Genomic DNA, 27500 nt, shown 5'->3' on the forward strand with positions numbered 1-27500 from the left:
ATATATATATATATATATATATATATATATATATATATATATATATATATATATATATATATATATATATATATATATATATATATATATATATATATATATATATAGTACCTCAATAACACATCTCACTACCGGTAATGTATATATATTGCGACGTCTTACGACAGTAGTAGCCACACTTTCAAAAGTTTCAGTTGTCACCGTGTAAAGAGCCTTTAAGTGCTTTTTAAAGTGATATTCAAATACAATATATTATTATTATAATTTACTCTTTTTGTTTTCCTGAAAAACATCTCTATTTATTCAAGTGTTTCGCCAAAAACTCAGTTTACAAGATTACGCTTGAACACATCTTTGATGACATTATAATTTACCTTTCGCCCGTTCCTCCTCTTTACTGAACAGAGCCTGTACGCATCATAATGCTGCTATTTGTTGCTCTCAGTGGAACGTTATCGTGGATCGGCGTCTATAAAGCATCAACGCCGATCTCCACATGTACTTTACATTTCGATGGTTAAACTGGTAAATCGTCGGGGGGGGGGGGGGGGGGGGGGTTCGGGGCATTAGTGCAGATCCCAGATCAGCTGCGGTCCGTTAACGCCACAATTTTCCGAGCAACCTCGATGCTGCTCCGTTTTCAGATTCTGGCTAGTTTTTAAATCAGCCATCTGGGTTTCTGACTCCCAATACCGGTTGTAAATTTCCCCAGTGCTCTTTTCTACACTCTCACGCAGGATGCCCACCTGATGACATGCAGGGACGGGAAGAACGGCCTCTGTTCCCTCAGCCAGCCGATGAACGCTCTGGTTCTCTGCGACTCAGCGGTGTCCAGCTCCGGGAGCAGATACTGTGACAGGGGAGAGAGGAGGCGCTAAGTGAAAAGTGCTTTTTATTTTGCTACATATGGATGAATCTGGAGACTTCTCCTACCAGGTTGTCGGGCACGGCAGCGTAGCTGGGAACTCCCAGGACTTGCGTGAGGAAGTTCAGGTGGCAGTTCCGTCCGATCCACAGGTACATCACCTTTTGGGAATATAATGAGGAAGTAAATATTAAATATAGAAAACTGGGTGGTGGAAATAAAAGATGACGACTGCACGGATGTTTGAATGAAAAGCCCCGCTGGATAACTTCATTATAAAGTAACATTTCATGCACTCTTCACCGGTGCTGCAGAGGTTCATGTTGTGGTTCAGGTCTCGGTTCGGTTCAGGTCGTGGTTCATGGGCATCAGTATCATTGAGGCTTTATCACAGAGCTTTGACACAGAGCTGTATTTTTGACTTACTCAATATTATTACCACGAAAACCCAGAAAGAAGCTCAAAATAAATAAAGTAATTAGAGAAAATGTAGAGACCCAAACAAGACATTGAGTGACATCCCAAGTTCAGGCTTGAGGCGTCGGCCGTGTATTTCCGTCAGCTGCCCTGTGTCATGTGCTAATCCTAAAGCGTCGCACCGTGCCAGCGTCCATGAGGAAAGCCGCCTCCCTGCTGAGCTTCTCCACAGACAGTTGCAGCACTCTGGGCTGAGGCACGGTCCGCTCGCTGATGTTCAACGCTCCCTGAGGACGCAGGAGACGGGGAGAGGAGAGACGGTTACTCGGAGACAAGTACAATATTGGGAAAAAAAACACCTAGATTTAAACTGTTATGGACTAACTAATGGTCCTTAACAGCTAAAACATGACTAATCTTCCCTCCATTCATCGTCTTAATCACAAACAAAACGCTTAGAGTGAAATAATTGCTGACAATTATGATTTCAAGGAAACTGTATCCGGCACCATGACCTCACCTCGTCGGTCAGGTCGTCGACGCGGTACAGAGCCGGGTGGATCATCAGCATGGCGTAGACTAGCGGCTGGTACTTCAGCTGGCACATGGCAAACAGCCGGTCATCCAACCGGGTGCTGGTGCCCGTCCTGAAGGCTTTCTGCAGACACATGAGGCGGGGTCAGTGGAAGGTGGATGGAGCGGTTTGAAAACACACTTCAAGGCTTGTCGTCCGTCTGACCTGTTTGAGCAGCGCGAGGATGAAGAGGGGGAAGAGCCTGAGGCAGGCCGGGGCCAGTAGGCCGGGCTGCTGGATGCTTAGCACCGACTGCCGGTATGACGACAGCGAGTCGATGGCCGCATTGGTCATCGCGTCTCTGGCGTCGCTCAGGCTGGCTGTCGCCGAACGGTCCACAGCTGGAGGAATTTAACGAAAAGGTTGACCAAAAATAAAAAGATCTGTATTAATATTAGATTCTGCAAAACAAACTTCATGAAAATAAAGCGCACGTTGCCGATCAGCGCACACACACACAGTATTTTAGGGAAGAACTCTTGCTTCAAAGAAAGAGCTCTGACACGCGGGCCAACATTTTACAATCCTGCACGTTTTCAGGTCATTATAAAAAAGAGCGGGGCTCAGAAAAATAGAAAGTTGCACAATCTGATGAAAAGATCATTATTATGACGTGATTAAATAATTACGCAAGGACCAGATTATTATTCGTTGTCGAAGGAAGAAAAGTTTCTCTGGGCTCACATTAATTATGATTTTACACATGACTTTGCAACATAAATACTTTTTAAACAAATCCTGGTCCAACGTACAACTTAACGGGATGTAGAAACCTGGTAGAACTTTTTTAATTAACATTGTTCGCGGATTCATAGGTTCTAAACTTTTTTAATTCGGGAGAGAAAGGGGCGGATGCAATTTTCTGAATTTGTACATTACGAATATAATTTATATTTTAAAGTCTTAATTAAAAAAAAAAAGGTTTGGAGGGGCTCTTCAGAACAGGTGTGTGACAGTCTGGTACTGACCCATACAAGCCAGCAGTCCAGTGATGGCCTGAACGTCAGCGCCAGCAAAGATGTCCGACAGAGAATTGACCACCGGGAGACACAAGGTGTGGACCCGGATCCTCCTCTCTCCTGGAAGACAAAACCCAGGTTAACAAATCAACCATGGCCCTGTGTGTGCGCGTGCGTGTGCGCGAGTGAGTGTGTGTACCTTTGCTGGACGTATAAAGCAGTGCGGCCTGGAAGGAGACGACCTGCATGTCGTCTAGGTTTTCCTCGATGGACATCTGAACCGCGAAGCCGGCGTCCGGGTTCACGTTGGGGAGCGACAGCAGATCTGTGGATCGCACGAAGAAGTTTCCGTGGAACGTGTGGATGGAGAGACCTGCGGAGAGAGGCGAACATCAATCAAGCTGGACCGAAGACACTTTGTGAACGTGCTATTTAAAGAAAATGATCGATCTTATAAACTGTAAACACAAAAAATGAGCCTCAACCACAAGAAAAATGTATTTGCCTCAAGAGACTATAGAGAGATTATTTGGACAGGAAAACTTTAAAAAGGGAGTGCTCACCCCAAAAATAAACAACTAGGTTGAAATAAAACCCTGCTCCTACATGAAACTGCTCACAACAAGGGCTGTGGGTGATTTATGGTAGAGACTTTTCTGTTGGGGTTATCGTCCAATTTTATATCAGAGAGATGGCAGACATTTCACACCGAAACAATCCAGCTCTAAAATTAAGAGGAGAAATTTGTATTTTCTCATTTTGGGGTGAATTGTCCTTTTAAAAAAAAAATAAAAAAATAAAAAAAATAAAAATAAAATTAAAAAAAAGGGTAAAATACATATAAGGAACATTGTTAAAGCATTCAGGTACTGTAGAGGTTGCATTGTTTATAAGTAATGCATCAAAATGATGTATTATTATCTACAGGGCAGTCAACACAACATCATGTTTCATGATTGAAACAATGCTGTAGAAATCCCAAGATTAAAAATATATATATATCCACCAAACAGGACCTTTGGTGCAGCGTATCCTCATGACGGCCTCAAAGCCGATCTTCCGGGTCAGGTATCTCTTCAGATCCTTCTGGAAACACTCCACCTGAGCGGGGTTGTGCTGGTAGTGGTAGGAGGGGTAGTAGTACACGCTCCCTGCCGAGTATCTGGATATGCAGCCTGGAAGAAAGACGAGGAACACGAGAGATGACAAAATATAAAGTCATCGGCAAACACTGCTATGAAAAACTTGTTTCTGTATCCGGCTAATTGCCTTCACAAGGATGTATTTATGTGTGCTTCACCCATTATACTGACTGGTTATCTGTATTTCTGACTGGTTATCTGTATTTCCTCGTCCAAAGTTTGGAAACTAAGACCTGTGGTTGCTCTATGCATAAAATAAGTATAAAGCCATCCTCAGATAAACACATATTATTGCCCTATGAACTTTAACTGCATTTCTCCCTGTTGTTGAATATGCACAAAACATAAAAAACTGAAACCAAATTATAAATGTGACTCATGGCAGAATCTGAATGAGCAACATCAGCTCAGTGTGCTGGGAATCGAACACGAGACCTCCACCTACAGAGCGATGCCAGGTCGCAGTACTGGGAGCTGAGCAGGAACAGGTCCACCGCCACCTGCTGGCCGGAGCAGTCCAGAGCCAGCTTCTTGTAGAAGTCTGTTGCTGGCGATAAGTGCTGGACGTCCTGAAGGGGAAACATACACAGCAGGCGGGACCATGAGCTCAACAATCTGAACATTTTTGTTTTTAATTGTTGAAGAGCTTCAAGATTTCAGTCCGAATCTCAAAACCCAACAACAATAAAAGCCATTCCCCTTCCGTTTAAAGAAATCAAATTAAACATGTACACGCTAAAGACACTCTCCGGGCCAGCAGGGGGCGACTAACGCTGCGTCAACGATACTTAAAAACACCTGAGGAAGAGGATTCTGAGCACGAGTTGTAGGCTTATTTTTCTTTGGCACTATCAAAAAACTAATTAGTAAAACAGTCCATTATTACTTCATTTATAAATATTTCATACCTTTTTTTATTCAACATTTGTCTTGTTTTTCATGACCGGTGTTTTGGTGAAACCAAAAATGTGTGGACTGTCAACAATGGGGACAAGAGAAACGTGGAGATGACGACGTCATAAATTCAGATTTCTGCACAGTGTGTTCTGAGGAAAATCTTTTCTCCCCGTCTCACTCCAATCTCAGAAACGCTGGCAGGCCAGTTGCTCTGCTCTTTTTTTTTTTTCTTCTCCGCGACTTATTGACTGGCGTAATAATCGCGCGACACAACAAATCGATAATGAAATTCGTTGCCAACTCTTTTGATAATCGATTTTTATCAATTCGTTGTTGCAACCCTACTTCACTCCCTCTGCACACCGCCTTACGCACAGCGCTCACCTTGGCGGCCGCCCGCTGGTTGGGGTCTTCTCTGGACTGGAGGGCCCCCACACCGAGGTTAGGCAGCTGGGTCTGAAAGATGGACATGCGCCCGCCGGTGGGCAACAGCAGCTTGTAGGCGGCCTGCAAGGCTGAGCCCAGGGCAGACTGAGTCTCCATCGTCTTTTCAAATAACGTTGGCAGGCTTTTTAGCAGATCCTGCACAAGCTGCAAGAAAAGTGAGGAAAGTTAATGCTAAAGTAAATAAATAATAAACACGACTAAGTTAACATTCATACACATCAGAATTAAGAGGTTTGGGAACATTTACTTACTTCTTTGCATTCATTGAGGTTTACTAGAAGGCTGTCTGGTGTTGGTAAAAATATATCTGAGGAGCATAAAGTTATTATTAATATATAAAACTTTAACTTTATTACGTCGTCATATTACATACATTAAATTTGGTCTCTGCATTTAACCCATCCATAGCAATTTAGGAGCAGTGGGCTGCTGAGAAGCGCCCGGGGAGCAACTGGCGGTTCAGTCTCTTGCTTTAAGGACACTTCAACATGCGAACTATGGGGAGATCAGGGATCGATCCGGCTACCTTGTAACATGGCAGCAAAACCAGATCTTTCTCTCTTTCCGCTTACTATCTCCTCTCTCTCTCCCTGTCTGTGCGTCTCACCTTCGATGTCGGACACGATGAGCATTTGCGGCTGAGAAAGTCCCTCCTGGAGGTTGTAGAAGTGGATGGTGCTGTCAAAGGTGATGAAGCCCACCTTCGTCCGAGAGTCTCCAGGAAGCCTGTAACACAGACACACACTTTTGAAAACTTTGTGCTGTCTTTCCCCAATGGCTGGAAATGAAGATTTTGTAACGTACGCGTTGATGTTGTCCAGCAGCGAATGGCAGAACACCGTCAGGTAGCCCGTCTCCACCGCATTGTGGGACACGTCCAGGATGAAGAGGTACACGGCCGGCTGCGGTGGCCTCAGCTGGGGGAAGCGGGACGGACAAACCAAGGTCAATGAAGACACACCAGCACCGTCGCACAATCTGGACACGTTATCTAGTGAGTACTTTGAGCTGAAGCCTACCATGTATTCTGAGGGCGCGATGAATTCGATAGTGGCGTTCTGGACCTCGGGTCGTTTGTGTGGCTCTCCGTACGACCTGCTGACCGGGTTGTACATGAACTCCTCTGGAACTACACACACACAACATCTCGTGAGATTCCGATTCTCAAATCACGTGTGAAGGAAAAATAAGGAGTATGAATCATTACTAAAGTAATATTTACATTTATTTAAATGATTCAATTATTGTAAAAAAATCTTTATTAATATCTCTTTATACAATCACACTAATAAATAATCATAAAACGTAGATGTATTTATCCAAGATCCACAGTGGCTCTTCGAGATGATCTCATCTCTCTTATCACTCGTCCACACTTTCTCACCGTCATTGACCCGAAAGCACAGGTTGCACTTCCATCTCCTCTGGTCCAGGAAGGAGACGAAGGGGTTGATGTAGGTCCTGCACGACCGACACCTGACGATGGTGCTGGACGTCACCACAGGAAGCTGCTGCAAGGAAATCAGGAGAATGAAAAGCAAAAGAACTGTGTGAGAAGTTCCCTCCGGGCATGTGGAACCCGTTTTCTTGCAAATGCCATTTCAAGAAGAAAAAAAAAAACGTTCTCGTCGCCGTTCCCATAATGCAATCAACACAGGAACAAACACAAACTCACTCCCAAGGATTCTGCCTAGAGGCACATTTAGTCAAATCCTATTTATTTAAGAGTGCGAAGAAGATACTGACGTTTTTGCCTCGTGCCGTCGTCTGTTGAGGGAAACATGGTTCATCACCAAGTTCTCCAATAGAGGACGGTTTATTAAAAGCTGATATTACAAACGATAGTTTGGTGCAGGAAAAAAGCCCACGAAACTTCCGAAACCCATCGCAGATAGTGTTGCGTAATATAAAACGGGTCCGATATCACATAAATACCACCAGTTAGCTTGGTGTCAAATCAGCTGAGCAAGGTTTTAGCACATATTTTAGAACCCTATCGCCCTCGAAGTACAAGTGCCATTAGAGGGCGTCTTTAACAGTTGTTTAGATCATCATCACAAGCATGCAGATTATTATTTATGTTCCTGTAAATGCACCGACTGAAGTGTGCGCACAACAGATATAGAAGTGAAGTGTTACCGAGAGGTCTTTAAAGGGGTGCAGCAGCAAGCCCAGCGGCATCTTGGCTTTATTGAGCAGTGACTGAGTCTGAGGGATGCTGGTCAGCGTACTACGAAAAACCCTGAGAGAGAGAGAGAGATATATTTAATGCTGATGCATAAAGAAGGAAAGAAAACCGCGAGCATTTCGTTCCTCAGGTGCATTTAATCATTTCTTTCAGTTTAAAAGGACGATTACGAGAATAAAGATCAGCAGTCCGAGGCTTACTCTGGGTTGCAGTTGATCCTCTGCAGGTCCTGCTGGAGGCAGGGTGTCGGGGCAGGGATCGGGATCGGAGGCAGCAGGTTCCTCTCCTGCAGCAGGTTGACCACTCTCAGGGTTTCCGGGGTGCTGGACTGGAGGCTCATGGCCGCCAGGGACGGGCTCAACTGGGCCGGCCCTGGGCCCCCGAGTGGCTGAGAAGAGGTAAAAAGAAACAAGCTGTTCAGTTGGTCTATTCATCCAAATCTCATGACCAATCCTTAGCATGGAGGTCCACCCAGGCTTTAATCGATCAGTGTACATATCAACTGATCGTCACTGCCTCCAAATGTGACCCTTTGAAAGACAAAACGGCACATTTCCATCATGTCAAAGCACAACATGACATTCACAAATTCTTCACAGGTATGTGAAGCCGGGATTAAAAAAGTACACGTGAAGGGCTCTCACAGTACACGTAAAGGGCTCTCAGTGGTCAGCCATCACTCACCTGCTGGTATGGCTGAGGTGCTTGAGTGTACGGCTGCGTGGCAGCCTGTATCGCAGGGTGCATGGGGGAGGAGGCGTTTGGTGGAGCTGAGGTGGTCTGGTACCCAGGCGGGAGGGAGGGGTAGTGGCCCAGGTGTCGACCGGGTGGTCCGGGCTGGGGCTGGACACCTGTGGAGGAAAAAGGAGGAGAAATCAAACCCACAGAAGGATGTTATAGAATATCTAAATGATATTTTGTTTGTGGAATTTATTGAAAAATAAGACAACAGTGGCAGTGTTTTAATGGTAATGAAGGAAAAACTCATTAACGTGTTTTTAATAATTCATGGAGAGAATATGACCCATTAGCGTTGCCTTCACAGATAATGTTAGTGGGATCAGTTCATTGTTGGCTTTGGTCTTTTCTTGATGCTACAAAAACATATAGAACAGTTCCAGGCTTATGCTTTAAATTAAAGACTTGTAATTGATTGACAGTCATTGGTGCTTGACTGCTGTGTGTCGAGTTGAAAGGAAAACCGTAGTGACGAAGGGGTTAACTATGAAAATGTTGCGACATAAAATAAAAGCAAAATTAACTTCAAAAACTGCGACGAGAATTGAAAGAGGAAAACAGTTAACGTCTGCACGTTAGTCCATAACACAGGAGTTTATGAATGACTGGGTTTTGATCCTAATGGGATCTTTGTCGGATCAGAAAGTTTTATTTATTATTCATACATCGTGCACACCGATAGGAAAACAAGCTCTGAGGGCAGGTGTGGTTCATGCTAAACATCCCTGGGTTGCAGAGCATCTAACAAATAACAAGACAAGAGACAGACTTCTAATGCCGTGTTCACACCGGACGCGACGCGAATTTGCGGCGCCGCGTCCACCGCAGAAGTTTACTCCCGCGAGTAGAAAGAGGGTGTTCACACCAAACGCGAATTCGCGGCGCGACCAAAGGGGCGTGGCTTAGCTCTGTTGCTTGCCTCTGTGAGAGACAAGCGACGAAGCTTTCATTTCCGCTATCGACCATGGAATAAATAACCACTAGTTCTGCTTTATACTTGTTGAGGAAGTCCCAAACATGTCGGAACATGAAACGCCCTCGTATTTGGGTTCATAACATCATCCGTAGCCGCACACAGCTCGGTGAATTTCACCGACTCCTCCAGGAACAGCGTCTCGCGTATCTCCGTAAAACGATACCGATTATGCCATCCACCATGGAAATAACCACCAGTTCTGCTTTATACTTTTTGTGTAAACTCCACATATGTCGGAACATCAAACTCCATGGTGTCTGGGTTCATACTATTATCCGTAGTCCCACAACAGCGTCTCAATGAAGCCGCTGTCAGCGCTGGTTCAGGCGGAGCAGCAGCAGTTTCATTCAGAAACGGGGAGACGGCGGTGGTGACGGGCGGAGCTTCTCAACGCTGATTCTCAACGCTGATTGGCTGCCGCAACTTTGCGTCACGCGATTTCTCCGCCAGAGTTGGGAGAATTCAACTCACGCGAATTCGCGCCGCGTCCTACGCTTTGTTCGCCCCAGGTCAAACGTTCTGTTCGCGCCGCCTCCAACGCATCTATCTCGCCGCAAATTCGCAAATTCACGCCGCAGCGCGTCTGTGGATTGACTTTACATGTAAACTGGTCGCGCCGCAAATTCGCGTCGCGTCCGGTGTGGACACGGCATAAAGCTTTGAAACTCTGCTGCATGAAGCCAGACTGGAGTAAAGAGGATCTGATGTGGTAGAAAACAGCCTTACCCATTTGGTTGTCAACATGATTATAGCTGTTAGGAGCTGGTGGGCCATTGCCAGACACAATCCCTGTTTCAAAACAAACCGATGTGATGAGAATCATTTTAGTGACACTTTTCAGTTTTTTTTCTATCTATGGATATGGGATAATAATGATAACAAGATATGATCTACGGTACAATATGCACCAAGGACACAAAAGACTACTGAAGCAAAAACAATAGTATTAATGCCAACGATGGGAAGTGACGAAGAGCGTTTCCAAGAAATGTACTGTGGTGCTCCTGAGAGGCTTTTCAGAGTCGTGTAGAAGATACAGTGGGAATGGATGACAGCTAGAGGCAAGCAAACTACTGACAGGAAAGCTGTGACCAGGGATGCACCGACTGCAACAGAATGCTGTGCTTGAAGCCGCACTAACACCAAGCTGCATACGCTTATTATAAAACAGATTTCATGCATTGCTTTCCAAACAGAATGCTGCATGGCGACAGCGGATTTTGCAGAGCTTCAATTTAAGGGACAACAAAAAATATATATTATAATAATAATAATAATAATAATAATAATAATAATAATAATAATTAGTGCATCCCTAGATACATTGAAAACAGAGGACAAGATGGGCACGGACACTAATAGCAGCAGAGAGATTTGGCCACACCTGGACATTCAATATCACCCTCCTGGCAGTCGTGCTCAGCGGGGGGCAGAGTGCTGTTAGCGGCGCCCCCGCACTGAGCTGGCATGTAGAGGAGGAGGAGGGGGTGGGTGCAGTGGAAGGTGAGCAGAATTAAAATGGCTGGCTTATAAAAAACTATAATAATGTTAAAAAAGGACATACAGTTACAGACAGCATCACCGACAGCAATGTGATACGACACAGACGCCATTAACGCTTCACTATACTTGCCTAATTCATTTGGAAGGAAATATCCCACAAGCTTAGTGAGCTAGGTCAAACCTGACCACTGAGCTAGCTAGCTCTGTAGTTTTACACACACCTGCAGGAAGTGCTTATCACCATCGAGTTCTTTGAGATCGTAACTTTATGTGACTGGTCATGTTATCTCAAAGTAAAATCGGCTTAAATTTTACATCCTTCTATTTTTGATTCAGCGCAGTTGATCCAAAGGATTTCTTTTTTATTAAATTGATAGTCTCTGCTTGCCGAGTTCAAACCAGGCCATTTGAGACCACATCAAATTTAGACAATGTGAAATGCAAATAAATAAATAAAACTATGCAGTAGAGAAGAAATAAATGTGGACTCAGTGGCATGCTGTTGTCTTTGTAGGTGGTCATCGTACCCGAGGAAAAAAGCACAAATACACCCAGATTTAATAAAGAGCTCACCATCTGCTTTGGGGGGTGGAGGTGTGGCATTGGCTATTGGGGGTCCAATGGGAGGCGGTGCTGGCTTCATGGTTGGTGGTGGGCCCGTAGGTGGGGGGCCATAGGGACCTCTGTTTGGTTGGTATGTGTGGGGACCCATGGGAGTCATTGGTGGGGGTGCAGGACCTGGTGAAAGAAAAAACAATGATTTCAAAACTATGACGATCCTAACTGGTATCAAAAACTTGAAGAAAACGAAAGGAGTGCACAAGACATTATCTATAATAAATATATTGAAAGCAGTGACAAAAAAGTTCAGAGCCAAATATATAACGACAAATTACTTTATCTACTGGGAAGAATCTATCATTTCAGGGACAAAGGCCATCAAGAGAGTACAGACTCAACTAGATTAGAGATTATACTGCGTGATAACGACTGAAATGATAATCCTCTTTACTTCACATTCTGCAGGCTAATTTTCTTTCTCATTTCATATCCGCAGTGAGGCGTTCATTTGAAACATTTTACCTACAAAAATACAGTTGATATTGGAGCCTTTGACACTTTGGAGCGGCTCAATGGAGCCAAAACTGTTCCAACAGATTATTGTGGCTGGCGGGGAAATGTGTGACGTCTTAAAAGCCAGAAAGCAGTCGACGGAGCACACATCTGCACAAAGAGCTAACATGTCTCCAGTTGGCCGACGCTCTCACTGGCCCCATTGTACTGGGAAGACATGCCCCGATGTGGAAAGGTCAATAAAAATCAAGCAGACTTCTTGTTGGGGGAAATGAATGTGATCAGCCATCTACAAGCTGCTATAACCACAGAGATTGAGCATTATGCTGGTCACAGAGAGACTGAGGCTATCATGAGACCTCTGCTTCTATCCAAAACTACTTTTTTTAATTCAAGGTTAAATTACAAAAATGTTCTAACAAATCATCCAGGCACCGTGGCCTCGGATTACGCAACCAACGTTATGATCCCATCACGAAAAGCCACTTCCTCCAGAGACAATGTTAATGTCAAAAACAAAAAAAAACACTCCGATAAAATCTCAGTAAATCTTTATGCCAACTAATCATTGTGAGATACATACTTCTCACTGGAGACAACCCTTAAAAGACCCACAAAAATCAAGATAAAGACAATAAAAAGGGTACACTTGTGTGCATCCGGCTATGTAAACCCAGAAGAAAGCTAAAGATTTTTGCTGTAAAACCAGCACCGGAAACTGAAAACATTTCTTTTAACTTGTCCAAAAAGCCACGTCACGCAGCTACATAATAGTCACATTGGAAGCAAGATCCAATGTGAACTTTGTACAAATTCAGACTAATCGAGTCCCTGTGCCTGGGAGGCAGCCAGACAACATGTTCAAAGCAGGAACAGAGGACAAGGTCCAGCTCCAACATATCAGCATTCTTGATATGAATATCTGCAGCACATGTCGGTAAAGAAGACAATGATGCGGAAAAGAGACAAAACACAGTAATATTGTTACAGAAAGGGTATTTAGAGGGGGATAGTGGTGGCTATCTTTAAAAAAATAAATAAAAAAATACAGAATATTTAGTTTTTTAAGCAGACATTACCCACATTGCAATGGTTAAGTAACAGTGACCCTGGAATGAATGGGCTAAAGTTCACTGGTCTGATTCATTGAAACTGGGAAGGATTGAGTCATCTTTTTATGAATATGACCTAGGGCTGCAACAACGAATCGATAAAATCGATTATCAAAAGTGTTGGCAACGAATTTCATTATCGATTCGTTGTGTCGTGCAATTATTACGACAGTCAATAAGTCGCGGTGAAGAAAAAGGAAGAGCAGAGCAGAGCAACTGGCCGACCAGCGTGTCTGAGATTGGAGTGAGACACTGAGAAAAGCTGAGGTTGTGATCTTCGCAAAAATAAATCATCTTTGATGGGTCGAGTCTTGGCCAATCAGCGTTAAGATGTCTACAGCTTCTTAATTTCCCTCAAACTTGTTTTTAATGGAAGCTAGTCAGCTTGCTATCACGTTAGCTAACGTGTTTGGGTTATGTATTGTCGTTAAAGTTACGTTATGTTCCATTACAGTTCAGTCTTGCTTGTAAAAAAACGTAACGTGATGAAACATGCCGTAACCCCCCGGTCTGGTTCAGTTCACGCTGTCACTCGTTAACGTTAAACCGGCGGATCTGGCTGCAGGTTTTACATTTTTTTTACTCAAAGAAGAATTAATCAAATCACGTAGTCGGGCTTAGCCAACAACGTGATGTCGTGATCATAAGAGACCCAGAATGAAAGAGTTTAAGGAAGAGGACTCTCTATATGTAGCGCAGCTTGATGCAGGGCTGAGATGAAGTGGTCAAAACAGACGTGAGAGGAGCAGTGCAGTTTCCCACTGTCCCAGTATGTCATACATATTGATAAAGCAGGGTATGTAAAAGCAGCCTCTGCTCCAAGGAGATCAATTACAGCAAAAATGGCTCATATTTGGCAGATGTAGAGCATGCATGTGTATGTTTTTAATGTTCGTCCATTTTTATTTTATTTTTTTAATTAACAGCTCAGGGATGTTCAAGGAGCAACCTGTTTGTGCACTTTCTGAACATGTTTAGCACTGTCACTTCTGTTTTTGAATAAAGGGTTGGAAATGAACGCTTCTTTTATTTTTTTATCCGATTCATCGAAAAAATAAAATAAAGCGATTAATCGATTATTAAAAATAATCGTTAGTTGTAGCCCTGATATGACCCAAGGAGTGCCTGCATCAATAGATACCATTGGCTCCCGACTCTTCTCTGTAACTTTCCAGTTCCTAATTGTGTTGCGTTCCTACCTGGCTGGATATATCCGTGCTGAGGGGTTCGGGGCATCCCTGGGCCTGGCGGCTGGGCGACACTATGGGACACAAGGGGTGGTGGTGGTGCAGGGCTGTAAGCCGTTGATGGTGGTGGCCCTGCCAAGCTTGCAGCTGGGTGCACATGACTAGCCACTGGGCCGCGCGGAGGTGTGCTAATGTTAGTGGGTGGCCCCATTGATGGGGGTGCTGTGTTGTACTGCCATGCTGGAGCCATGGGCTGTGGCTGCTGGGGGTTTGTGTAGTAGCTACTAGAAGACACAGCAGGAGGGGGAGGCGTGGTCTGTGCATGGGGCAGCCGAGGACCAGGGCTGGCAGACTGAGGTGGTGTATGGGATGGAGAACCTCCCATTAGAGGCCTCGTCAACATTGACTGGCCCGAAGCAGCTGGGTAGGAAGTGAGCGGTGGGCCGGGCTGGTAGGAACAGACTGGGGTAACGGGTTGGTATGGCCCAGAGGGGTAGAGTCCAGGGTGGCTGGGTGGTGGGGGAGCTTTGGCCTGCATTGGATGGTAGGTTGGTTGGTGGGTCATGCTGTAGCCGACCCCTGGCAGCTGCTGCGGGACAACTGGATTCTGTGACGGACCTGGAGAGGAGAAATAAAAGAAAGAAATTAAGGCATGTTAGAAAATCTATGCAAAAACACCAGGCCTGTGTTTATTCAGTTAATGCATATTTCTTGGAACCAAGATGACACAAGCCTTCAAAACCATACCAAAGGAATTCCAGGCCGACACGTCACTCCTTAAAAAAAAAAAAAAAGGTGCAGTTCGTAGGATTTGGCTGCTTCTAAGGGTGAGGTTGCAGACTGAAACCAACAGAAACTTCTCCTGCGTGCCAAGCGTGGAGGAGATCTACAGTGGTTGACGCGAAAAACGTGAATGGCTCCATCAAGGACAGATTTTAGTTTGTCCATTCTGGGCCACTGTAGAAAGATGGCAGTGCAACATGGCGGACTCAGAAGAGGATGAGCCTCTTACTTACAAACTGTTCTCCAGCACTGTTGGACTCCCTGTTGTGCACCAGATGATCTAAATCAGTGATTCAAAACTGACCGTGTCATTCAGGGGTGATGGTGGGTCCCGGAGCCAGACCAGTTAAGAAGCACTGATCTAAATGACGGTCTTGTCACCATTGAACAGAGCCATTAAACAATGCTTCTGTTGTGTAGCCTCACATTTAAAGCTCAAAAGCAAAGCCAGTAGCTTCCCAGACAGATGAAGCCAGCAAAGCAACAGATTTCATGTCTGAAAAAGACTTTTGTTTGCGATTCAAGGGTCTTAAACCAAGCAAGTCCTTCGGTTTTAATCCTGAAACACAGTTCAGAAATGTAAATTACATTAAATTTCATTTAGCTGACGCTTTTATCTAAAGCGACTTACAATAAGTGCAAATCAACCATGAGTACAAACTCAGAACAACAAGAATCAAGAAAGTACAATTTCTTCAATAAAGTTAAACTACAAAGTGCTATCAGTAAGTGCCATTTAAGTGCTACTACCATCCTTATTCAAGGTATAGTCGAAAAAGATGTGTTTTTAATTTGCGATAGAAGCTGTAGAGACTTTCTGCTGTCCTGATGTCAATGGAGAGCTCATTCCACCATTGAGGAGCCAAGACAGCAAACACTCGTGACTTTGTTGAGTGTTTAGCTAAATGAACGACAGATGGCACTGTACTGGGAGTGACGACACACCAAGTGAAAACACTCAGGTCCACCAAATGACCAATGAACTGACAGCCGAGGGTCTAATCCCTTTACCTACGATCTGCCTTCAGTGGCAGCGAGTGTGGGGCTCTAAGCCACGCCTGACCTTACTTGACAGAACCCTGCAGTGTAAATCACCACCAGAGACTTCTGCTCAATTAAGAATGCTTTGATTGGATATTGTGCCGACACCAAAACGTGGCGTTTGTTTCTCAACTTCGTGAATGTCAAATATCAAAAACAAGAACCATGATGTCAAGAACTTAAGAGCAAAACAACATCTCAAATAGACTCATTAGTATCCACTTAGCTCTGTGCAACTTAACTGGAAGCAGAGCTCAGTGAGTGTCACAGTGAGAGGGGATTAGAAAACAGCTCCTCTCAATAGCAAAGACAACAGGAAACACAGAATCAACCAAAAATATTTGTTCTTTCAAGAGAGAGAATGGAAGATTGTTGATTCAGAAATACATCGGTCACAATCACAAATCAACACACTAAAAAATGTTAATGGCCCCATATAAACATTAAGTGGGTTTATGACAAGAATACGCAAGAAAATATGAATAAGCCGAGAGAAAACACTTGACTATGAGCGCACTGCATGAAGCTTGCGGCCACATTATGTGTGATAATTTATGTGGAAACATATTAGTGTGAAAATATATAAATGATGTACACACTTTGTCATGATTGATTAAAAAGATATGTCATCCCATTTTAGTTGTTCATTCTCATTACAGATATCCCGTGATAACAATTAATTAACAATCATTGTTCTAAAAACCCATTATCAGCTTTGCTGAAATGTTTTCATGGATTGTTTCTGTTGTCAGTAACACATTGTTTTCAAATCGATCAAGAACCAGATTAGCGTCAGTCATTGACCCATTGCATTCAAAGGATATAAGAATACAATTTCGAGGGGTAAGTAACGGACAATTAGGAGTTCAGACACAAATCACAGTTTTTGAAAAACCACCTGCGGCACTATAACAGCAAGCCAACTAGCAAACATTCCTTAAGACAAGATTAAAGAAGTGCTGCTATTGCTTCATCTGCACAGTAGAAGAGGGCTCCTTTACATGCAGTGATAATAAACACTTCAGAAGTCTGAACACAAACACCCTTTGGTCAGATGTCACAGGTTGGCAAGGTTGTTTTTCCCTCAGCAGCAGCATCCATGAAAACCCGAGAGAAATATGTGCGTAAACTCAAACTGAAGGAGGCCAATTGGAAGAGTCTGGAGAAAGCTCTGCAGCCACACATCTGGATCATCCCCAATGTGCCACATGTGCAGTAAAACGTGGAAAACTAAACTTGCCCAAGCTATCTAGGTTTCGATGGATCGTGCTTATATATCTGGACCGTGGTCTTGCCCCACACCTACCGCTATTATTATTATTATTATTATTAGTTGCATTAAAATTACTATTAGCATTAATGCTTTTATTGTCATTGTTATTCTACTATATCCACTGTTGCTGTTATTTTTGGTAGTCGTAACTTTTTCATCATGCCTACTACTCTCATATGAATAATTAATGTCATATGCATTGAATATGTGGGATGTTTTATTATGACAGGAACACTCCTGGCTAACTGAGCAGCTTGACAGGACAAGAACTCGTGCACAGTTGCAGTCGTGACTGACAGAAGATGGTGCAACCCAACATGTTCTGTCCTATACGTTATAACTCCTAACTATACACCATAACCAGCAGTAGATAACCAGAGTTAGCATGGAAGGTACAGTTAGTTGTTTTTACTCTCTTAAGTAAGGAAGGTAACCCAGGTCAAGATGAACCCCTCTATAACTGTACGTGGCAGCTGGCTCCTGCTTGGCTAACGTTACCTTAATTCACAGCACGCCGGTTAAGTTGTCTCACAGTTAGCAAACAGCCCTAAGACAAGATTCAAGAAGTGCTGCTAGCTTCTTACTTGCGTTTAGCCAGATAGCTCGCGTTGAGCTACTTTGCCTTGACCTCCCTTTATCTGCATTTTAATGTTACTTACCATTTGAATATGTCTGTCCCGTCCCTGTCCCGTTCTGGGAGTTAAACCCCGCAGTTGACATCTTGAAAACAGACACCAGGACCTAATTTAGAGAGGTGTGCTTGGGTCGGCTAATAGCTTAGCTGCGTCTTTAGCTAGCTAGCTGGCTGGCTGACTAAGTAAACGTTCAAACCTGTAATTATGATGGTGACGGTGACGTCTCCTAATGTCGTAAAAAATGAATTAGCCGACTAATTAAGGCGATCACAGGGACATGGCTGTTACCGAAACCCCGTTCGACAACCTACAGGTGAGTGACGGCCTAGTCGGAGTAAATCGTGTGAGACGCTTCTCCTCTTTTACCGGAAGTTGGGATCACCCAGGATCAACGTAAAACTCGTCGGGCATGCGCAGTGTGTACACGTGGCATTTCCGCCGGTGCTCTTGATTTTTAAAGTCGTAATGGAAACAAAAGGATGTTATTTAGTTTGATAAAGCAAAACCGTTCAAATGTCTTCTAATCTGCCCAGATATAATTTAAGACTAATTTCTACCTGTAGTTGAAGTAACATGTCAGTGCCTAAAAAGGATAGTTTTAATTCAATAACAGGCTTGGAGAAATCGTTTCATGGTATTTTGTCCTTGATATTCAAAGCAGTCTTTGTTACCGTAATAACATATTGTATGAAAAAAAATCCAGTAAAATAATAAGTTTGCTAATCGTAGAAAAAAAAGCGGAACACTAAGGTGTTACTTTAGTTCTTCTGCCGGACAGATGATGGTGAAACGCAAGCAGGAAGCGGCTGGCCAGAGTTTCTGGGAGTTGCTGGACAGCCATTGCAGCGTCGTGGCTCACTTAACAAAACACAAAAAAAGGAGAGGAAGACCTGGTATTTCGCAGGCTCTTTTTTTATTCTTTACGAGACGGAGAGACCAACTCGCATGATTAAAAGCCCGACCGCTCTCTGTAACTTATTCTACACCTAAAAACCACAACGGGTAAGTGTTTTTACGATATAATTTTCTTAGAAAAGAGTCGCGTTCGGCATCATCTGTGCTAGCGAATGTTACGCTACATTAGCTAGCTCGCTTTTATAATCGAAGCGCTTTCGAGCCGGATAAAGTTTGATGTATTTTAACAGTCATGCGTATTAATGGAAAGGGGAAACATGTTGCTGGTATGAGTACCCGGTGTTGCTGGTGTACAGGGGGATGTGTTACGTAGCTAACGGTTGGTTAGCTCACGAAGCTAGCAGCCCCTCGATGCTGCAGAATATGACACGTAGCTAGTTGCTTCCTGTTATCCAGCCTTATTATTGGGCCTCACCACCAGAGCTTTATAAAATTACACTTAACGTGTGTGTGTGTATGTTTTACTTTGATATGAGTTGTTGTAATACTGAAGTATGGGTCTTTCTTTTATGTTTTTTTGGCAAAACCTAGAACCAATGTAACGTTAACGTCAAAGTAACGGTTAGCTTGAGAACTTCTCTGCTACGTTGACAACTCAAACCACGTCAACGTGAGTGTATCTCACTGCATCGGGGATTCACAATAGTCTCGTGACCTTTCTTTGAGTCAAAACACCCGCCTGCAATCTTAAAAGGAATAGGATTTTTAAAAAAAGATACCGTCTCCAGAAGTCTTAATTTGTGAACTGAAACGCGTTTCCAAAATGTCGCCGTTTACACAAGCAACGTCTTTTTGTGTGAGGACTCATTTCCAGTTGTTTGAAGGAAGGAAACATTCAATAATTGAGGTGGATGATGATAATAATCATAAAGGCAAACTGTCAATACTGTCAATAGCATGGCAAATAAACTTAAACATTCCTGTACGGATATATTTAGTTAATAAACAGATGTGGAGTTAATAAAACGCTCAGGGATCCATTTCTGGTGAAATTCCCCCTCTGCTTGTTCATTAAGCTCAACATGGCAACCTAAACTGTTGCGTTACCTTCACTTTAATGTGGTTGGTCGTGCTTGTTGATCATTTTGTTAATGTAAGTAGAAGAACACCACTGCCTTCAGGCAACTTCCTTCATTAAAACCCGCTTGTCTTATATGGCCATATCTGGCGGTTGCCGTCAGTTACTGTTTCACCTTGACAGCTGCATCTCGACACACGTGGCAGCATCAGTCTCTAACGCCGCCCGGTGTTGTCGCTGGCATGAGACTGAAGGGGCAGCAGCAGCTGACCTGCGGTTCAGTTGTGTTTGCGTAGTCTTGAACTTTGGCGACTTTACACTTTGGCCCTGGAGTTGTGTGCATGTTACGTAACTGGGGCCAGAAGTCGGCATCGGTCTTACCTTGCTGCGATGCCTCTGTAACTGTCGCACGGAAAAGGCAAGGAAACAAGGTGAAGTTGGTGAACAGTATGTGTGTGAGGAAAAAATAAGCTTGTGTGAACTACAACGACAAATGAGCAAAAGAAGAGTTTTGCTTAAACTGAAGCGAGCTGCTGTCACAGAGCTGTTGACGTCACCCAGTTACGGCATGTCTTATCCCAGATCCATTTAGTTTTGATTGAAATACAATCTGGGTAGCTTATTGGGAAAGGCTAAAACCAGGCTTAATGCCCAAGGCCCTTGCAGATGGATTGTGTTGACCAAAACCCCCATGCTGCCTTTTGAGGAGCTGTCAGATGGCGTGTGATCAGTGCTGTGAATCTGCTGCTGTCCAAAGGCTCTGACTGGAATAAGCTAATCATCAGCTGCAGAAAGGCAGCCATTGTTCCTATTATCACCAGCTGCCGATATCTACCCGACTGCATCTTCATGGGGCCGAGTTCTGTGAAGGGTTCTGATTGGTTTCTCGCAATCTATCTCTATTTTCTTCCAGTGAACAACTACTGTTGTAGCAGTTTCCTCTTAAGGAGGATAAAATGTAATCTTATCAAAAAATGTGAGGAATTTACTCTTTTTCTTCAAAATTCTATCTATAACACCATACGTTTGAATTGCCACCTTTACTCACAGTCCAGCGTTTCGAGCATGTTCAATTTGAATCATAATGGAAACACAAACAGTTTAAATGAAGTTCTCAGCACTTAAATGGCACTGACTTATAGCACTCTGTAGTTTGGCTTTCTTGAAGAAATTATACTTTCTTTTTCTGAGTTTGTACTCATGGTTGAATGCACTTATTGTAAGTCGATATGGATAAAAGCGTCAGCTAAATGTAATGTAAAGTTACAAAGATGAACGACTTGTATATTATGACGTAATCACACCACTTTGCTTCCTTTTTGCTCACTGGTTGTATGATAATGATGGTTGTTACAGCCAACATAACACATCAACACATAGACACAGCTGGTTTGTTTCTCCTCCTGTGAGCATTCATGTCTTCTTACGTCTGTCCCCCCCTTGTTTTTTTTCAGGATTTAACAGCTCCGGATATGGCTTTCTTATTAGACTGGATTTATAGCGGGTTCAATAGCGTACTACAGATGATAGGTAAGTACTGGTGACACTAAATGGTTACTGCAAACAGTTTTTTTTTTTTTTACTGCTTTAGTATTACATTTTCGTTGTCGTAGTGAGAACCACGAAGCTGGTGTTGAAAATGTTATTTAACATTGTGAGCTAGCTAATGTGAGAGAGGTTTTAGTGGAGGGACTAACTTAAAGTTTGACACCTTCAGTTGTGATGTGTTCAGGGTAGGGTTGTCACAATACCAAATTTATGACGATACCTGCCATAAATATCCCGATACTTTCGATACGATACCAGAATACGATACAATACTGGTATATTTATCTATAATAGTAATAAATAAAACGTCTGTATGGTTCCCTTTTTTACCAGCTTGTTCCTGCCAAGCTTTTTGAACTCTTAACAAATGGCATTAATATTAGTATTAGGCTACAGCAAGATATTAATGAAAACTACATGGTTACTTGGTATAACACAGTATTGATTCTACACGGCTATGTAGGCCTGTTGTCCATATCTGACCAGATGACTACATAGTTATTTCCATAAGTATGAGACATTGTAGAGTTGCATCATTTTGCAGATGTGTGTTTTGAGGTGGAAAAAAAAACAAAACCTAAAGCTGGGATGGGTACATTAAAGATGGACACATAATTAAAGGGTCATTTATCCCCTTTATTGTAAAACAACAATGAAAAACATGCCACCACATACCTTTCACCAATACAATGCAATTACACTATGGGAACAATGAGATAGCCAGTCTCTATGCTGTCTGGCAGAATTGTGAATATTCACACTTGTTGATGCACTTATTACAACTATTTACTATCTAGTGAGTTTGATATTTTCACTTCATATTTGATCTCAATTCATGGAAGTTATTTTTCCTTAACTAAAAATAATTAGCTCAAGATCCACCCTCATATCGCCAGTTTGCATCAATTGTGTTTCATTTGGACATTTTTGTGTGCATTCTGGCCTCATGATCAAACTAGGCTGAGGCCAATGTTCCCTCTAATTTTTTTCAGCACTGAGCAATTTTTTTTTTTCTTCGAGCGCACATTTCAACACTGAGCAATTCGCAACCACGCGACCTGCCGAAAATGACCACAAGCCTGCGTTAGCCATAGGGGATTCAAAGAGATGACAGCAAATGCATCAATATGTATACAAGGTTGATATTTATTCAATATCCTTTATAATGGCTGGACTTTGGGAACATTTTAATGATGGTGTTTTCCCAGTCAGTTTAGTTGAACTTAAAGGATCTTTGTTGAACTTCAATAAGGGGAGGTTATGACTGATAATGATATATATAAAAAAAATAAAAGTATCAAAGGTGTTTAGTCATTTCTCAGCAGGTACAACATTTAAGTGGAACTTTATTGAAAGAAAAATGCTAATGCAGTGCTTAACAATAATCATAGGCCTATTAAATTGACATGGTGTCATTTTTCCTAAAGGTAGTCTATATGAACAATTTAATAACTTCATATTCTTCATATTTAAATATGTCTGAAAGTTTCATCCTACCTGGGTCAGTTTGGACTATTTCATCTAGCCACTCATGTTTGAACGTTAGGCAGACCTTTTTCTGGGGCGCCTGCTCTGCCTTTCTTTTCGCCATGGTAGCCTATAACTGCTGGAGCAGGGCCCGCCAAGAGGAGCCTAAACAGCGCCGGCCCTAGCTCATGTGGTGCTCTGGGCGAGCTTCACTCCTGGCGCCCGGAGGAGGACAGCGGGGGTGGGGGGTGCCAACGGAGGCAGAGCGCTAGCAGAGGTACAGAGAGTGCATGCCGAGAAACGGGACGTTGATTGGCCAAGAAGACTCGACACGTCACATCAAAGATCTTATTATTGTGGAGATGGCTCACTCCTATTTCAGAAACACTGGCGCAAAAAGATTTTTAACCCCTGGAAAAAAAAAACTCTATTGCGCGGCCACTTCGACTGGCCTGCGCGTCCACGCGCAGCTTAGAGGGAACACTGGCTCAGGCTACTCTGTATATGGTGAGCTTGGGATTTTCATGTTATTTTGAGGAATTATCGATACTTAAAATATGCAAAATCGTATCGTTTTTAACGTACGGGAGAGGGAGACTTTTAATCAACAAATACGATGGCCACTTTTCCATGAACAAGAAAAAAAGTCATAACTTGACAAAAAGGTGTTGTGCTGCTGTCAACTAATGAAGAAAATAAAAACTTTGCTTCCCGTCACTGCCTTCCGTTATGAATCCACATTTAATGAACACACTTTAGAGCGTGTTCTCTAATATCAATTTAATAAAAATAAAACGTTACATTTTGTGTCACTGCAAAGATTAACCGATCAGGCAATCAACAACTATTTTGATAAATAAAGTAACTTTTCATATAATTTTTTTTGCAAAATGTCATTTTCAGCCCCTGATTGTGGAGATGTTATGCTTTTCTGTTTTATAACACATTAAAGTGAATAGGTTCATTCAAGATGAGCCAGTTCTGCGCAAAATCGATCGCCGGCGCGCAATGCATGCCGGTTAGATTTGTGTCCGACTTGCTCCCGCCTTGCGCTGACTTCATGCACACGTGGTCAACGATAATCCCACGAGATCAAAGCGGCCACCGATTTTAGAGCCAGGCACCGTGGAAGCTCTCCACCATCTGCGTGGCCCAGTGCATGATGGAAAACGCCTGGCTATTGGCTCTTTAGATCTGAGAGCAAACACCACGTGTTGCAGAAAATCCTTATTTTATTTGTAGTTGTAATACTTAACGCTCGATTCTTATTGGTCTCAGATTTAATCTAAAAACACATCTTGTGTGGTTAATAATACAAAATCTTATTTATACAACACGTATCAAAAGCAGTAGTAATGTATTTCACAGGCAGACATTAAAGAACAAAGGATGCAGCTACACGCACATGTCTACATGTATTCATAAACGCATGAATAAATCCAAACGTGATTTGTAAATTAAAAGTACTCTAAGATCGGAACTAACAGGAAGTCATTTTTTCTGTGACTTCCTGTGTATACTTTGAAGGCAGCTGAAAACTGTCCAACTTGATAGCAGTTTCTTTTGAAAGCCTCGTGCTGCGGCCGCCTGCCCTCGTCTGGATTCCAGGCAGGTGCAGCTCTAATGAACGAGCCTAATATCTTTGGATTTTGGACTTAGGAAACAAAGACTTTAAAAGACGTCTTGTGGACCTTTTTCACAATCTTTTTTTGACGTTTTATTGACATAATAATCTGCACATTAATCAATCATGAAAATAATTGTAAACTGCAGCGCTGGTGTGGAGGGTTAGTCTGATCGTGATCACTGTTAATCAGCTCAAGTGACACAGCTGCAGCCCGTTTCCCTTTTCCATCGGCCGACCCTGTCGAGTGCGTTGTGCAATTTGGAAAAAAACCTCCACGCCTCATCCTCCGTCTGCTCTGTGCACCGTTACCTCAACAGCACTGGGCTGACAGGCCGGGCCCAGTTATTCTGGTCCAGCTTGCATCCCTAGAGCATAGAATTTACTTGTTAATGCGTATGAAAAAAGCCTCTAATTATTGACTGACTCATTCAAAGATGCATTTAATTGGTTACTCTTTGTCTTAACCATATCGCTATACGGCAAACTGGTTCTGCTGGTTCTATTAAAGAGAGACCGGTTTGTGTTGAGGCGCTCGCTGTAATTATAATGTGACAATATAATAATGTGACAATATAATAATTTGACGATACAAACCATTGTTTAACCCTCCTGCTACGTGAACATGAAACGTCCCACACAGGAAGCGTCCTTCTGAAACGTGACATCTGTAGTAAACGTGTTCGGAGAAGCAGCTGCTCGTCTGCGCTGGTTTCTGTGCCGAAGCCGATACCGTCGCTCCCGTTCTCCCCGTCGGACGGGTAGTACCGTGGTGACGTCCTCGTAGACCTGACTCAGTCAGAAGAAATGTTCACACTGACACCTGCCACTGGGAGTTACTACGCTGACAGGCAGTGGGCGGTAAACACACAAAAGTAATGACAAGAAAGTAGAGGAACGGCATTTTACCCGTATTCAGTCCGTTGAGGAGCTTCAATTGCTCCAGGGGGGCTCTGAGTTTTTCATTTAGGTGAACTAAAGATCGACAAGTGGAGCAACTATTCATACGTTTGTTTTAAATATCCCGTCATGCCTGAGAACAAGTCTGAGCATGACTCTTGTGTACCCTTCGTGCAAACCTTCAAAATCAGCTGACTCATCATGTTCACCTGTGGGGACATTTTCTTTTGTGTGGGACTAATACAAAGAAAAGATTTCTATTGTCCAGGTTTTTGTTCTTTTTCTTTTCTGAAATGCTTCTGGCTTTGTTTGCAGGACTGTACAAGAAATCTGGCAAGTTAGTGTTTCTTGGCCTGGACAACGCTGGCAAAACAACGCTACTGCACATGCTCAAGGACGACAGACTGGGACAGCACGTGCCAACTTTACATCCAAGTGAGTCGGTGCTACTAAACACACACATACACACGCTCATTCAGTGACGTGCTGAAAGCCAACAATGTGGCCAGGTTTGTGATCGTCAATTATGTTTTCTATTTTTAAACGAAGCACTGTTCAGTTGGTACGAGCTGTAAGTATAACCATGTATAGAGAGTTTGGTTAGATTCATTCATGCTGCACGTGTACATTCACCTTTTTAACTCTGTCTTCAGCCTCGGAAGAGCTGACGATTGCTGGCATGACCTTCACCACCTTCGACCTTGGAGGCCACCAACAAGGTATGTTTGTGTTTGTTGCGGTTGCCGATGTTTTGGGGTGTCATTGCTCACGGGCGTGTAAGTGAAGCTCCGATAGAACCCGGTCAATCTGGTCGTTGAATGAAATGATGACGACGTTAGCAGTCTGCGGGGGTAAAGGATGTTCTCCCCTGCTTCCATAAGTCCACTACGATGTGTCACGCTAACTGAAAACCGACTGAAACGTTCACGTTTTTTTTCTTGTTGTGTTCACGCAGCCCGCAGAGTGTGGAAAAACTACCTCCCCGCCATCAATGGTATTGTCTTCCTCGTGGATTGTGCAGACCTCACACGATTGGCCGAATCAAAAGCAGAACTTGATGTAAGTGACGGGAACCTGCCGCTGAGCTTTCAATTTTCACATTTTTGGTTGTTTACTGCAACAGCAAAGTTGAGATAGTAGTCGGTTCGTTAAGATAAGAATACCCAGTAAAATGTCTCTTTGCTGAAGTGAAACGCTGCCCACCAAGAAGTGCAGTATTAAAAAAAAATGCCTTTTAAGTGAGAAAAATTGATGTACAATTTATAAGTTTATTGCACACACAAAAAAGAGATATCTAGAAAGATGCAGATCTCCGGTGTGTCACAGCTGGCTGACCCTCCTGTCCAGTCAACGACGGGCTGCAAAGCATCGTAAAATACACCTGAAACTTAAAAACAAGTGCAGATGATACAGGCTAACGGCTCAAAATGGTTGTTTAAGATACGATAATGATGAAAGTCATGAATTCCACTCCACTTTCCTAATAAAAAAAAAAGAGAAAAAAAAAAACATCTGCCCTATTTCTTTTGCTGGTCGGACCGTTACTGTAGGAAGGGTTTTTTTTTTCTTCTACAGTCACCCTTCACCAATGTTTATTAATTGTGCAAATAGGAATCATTACAGAGGAAGCACACCTTTCTGCTCATGTACTACAAATCACTGTTTGATCTTCTACGCGACTATTTACGTAACTCGGTCCACTTCTTTTCGTTCTTGGCAATGTATCTAGTAAGACAAGTAGTCCATTGCTATGCTCACAAAATTCCTCCTGGGACTGAATATCATTTTGTATTTATATCGTTCAAGCCGCATTGGTAACACTCGCTTTCCCCCGTCAGGCATTAATGACAGACGAGACCATCGGAAACGTGCCCATCCTCATACTGGGCAACAAGATCGACAGACCAGAGGCCATCAGCGAGGAGAAGCTGAGAGAAATCTTTGGACTGTACGGACAGACGACGGGAAAGGTGAGGAAACGTCGAAAGGTTTGCAGGGTTCTTACGGTCATGGAAAACCTTAAAGTCATGGAATTTTAAAATGTTTATTTACAGGCCTGGAAAAGTCCTTGAACATAACAAATTTCCAAGACTTTTCCAAAACTGTTGGGATTTCATTTTCTTCATGTCGTTCATTTACGCTGAGTTTGAAATAATTAATATTCTTTTAAACGAAAGATGCTCAAAATATAATCAGGCATACGCTCTCTATAAATGT

The 27500-nt window shown here is 43.1% G+C and overlaps 2 protein-coding genes across 2 annotated transcripts in view; one reads left to right on the top strand and one right to left on the bottom strand.

The window, feature by feature from the left end:
• sec24a (SEC24 homolog A, COPII coat complex component) overlaps nucleotides 1-17896 on the bottom strand; it is a gene marked incomplete at its 5' end in the record, with an annotated part of 23352 nt that extends 5456 nt beyond the window's left edge. The window contains 23 exons of the mRNA XM_079233177.1: nucleotides 747-850; nucleotides 934-1026; nucleotides 1465-1569; nucleotides 1803-1940; nucleotides 2022-2197; nucleotides 2825-2935; nucleotides 3015-3188; nucleotides 3832-3990; nucleotides 4403-4526; nucleotides 5239-5445; nucleotides 5553-5608; nucleotides 5909-6027; nucleotides 6106-6218; nucleotides 6321-6430; nucleotides 6686-6812; nucleotides 7441-7543; nucleotides 7690-7877; nucleotides 8174-8340; nucleotides 9930-9992; nucleotides 10588-10665; nucleotides 11280-11444; nucleotides 14092-14697; nucleotides 17836-17896. Coding sequence (XP_079089303.1) covers nucleotides 747-850; nucleotides 934-1026; nucleotides 1465-1569; nucleotides 1803-1940; nucleotides 2022-2197; nucleotides 2825-2935; nucleotides 3015-3188; nucleotides 3832-3990; nucleotides 4403-4526; nucleotides 5239-5445; nucleotides 5553-5608; nucleotides 5909-6027; nucleotides 6106-6218; nucleotides 6321-6430; nucleotides 6686-6812; nucleotides 7441-7543; nucleotides 7690-7877; nucleotides 8174-8340; nucleotides 9930-9992; nucleotides 10588-10665; nucleotides 11280-11444; nucleotides 14092-14697; nucleotides 17836-17896 — 3347 coding nt within the window. The remainder of the gene's footprint in view (nucleotides 1-746; nucleotides 851-933; nucleotides 1027-1464; nucleotides 1570-1802; nucleotides 1941-2021; nucleotides 2198-2824; nucleotides 2936-3014; nucleotides 3189-3831; nucleotides 3991-4402; nucleotides 4527-5238; nucleotides 5446-5552; nucleotides 5609-5908; nucleotides 6028-6105; nucleotides 6219-6320; nucleotides 6431-6685; nucleotides 6813-7440; nucleotides 7544-7689; nucleotides 7878-8173; nucleotides 8341-9929; nucleotides 9993-10587; nucleotides 10666-11279; nucleotides 11445-14091; nucleotides 14698-17835) is intronic.
• Nucleotides 17897-18762: 866 nt separating this feature from the next.
• The window catches only part of sar1b (secretion associated, Ras related GTPase 1B), a 10202-nt gene continuing 1464 nt past the window's right edge, over nucleotides 18763-27500 (top strand). Inside the window, exons 1-6 of the mRNA XM_079238039.1 lie at nucleotides 18763-18813; nucleotides 21199-21274; nucleotides 25599-25718; nucleotides 25937-26002; nucleotides 26239-26342; nucleotides 27122-27253. Coding sequence (XP_079094165.1) covers nucleotides 21217-21274; nucleotides 25599-25718; nucleotides 25937-26002; nucleotides 26239-26342; nucleotides 27122-27253 — 480 coding nt within the window. The 5' untranslated portion in view covers nucleotides 18763-18813; nucleotides 21199-21216. The remainder of the gene's footprint in view (nucleotides 18814-21198; nucleotides 21275-25598; nucleotides 25719-25936; nucleotides 26003-26238; nucleotides 26343-27121; nucleotides 27254-27500) is intronic.

This window comes from Taurulus bubalis, assembly GCF_910589615.1.
Source record: "Taurulus bubalis genome assembly, chromosome: 2".
Classification (NCBI taxonomy): domain Eukaryota; kingdom Metazoa; phylum Chordata; class Actinopteri; order Perciformes; family Cottidae; genus Taurulus; species Taurulus bubalis.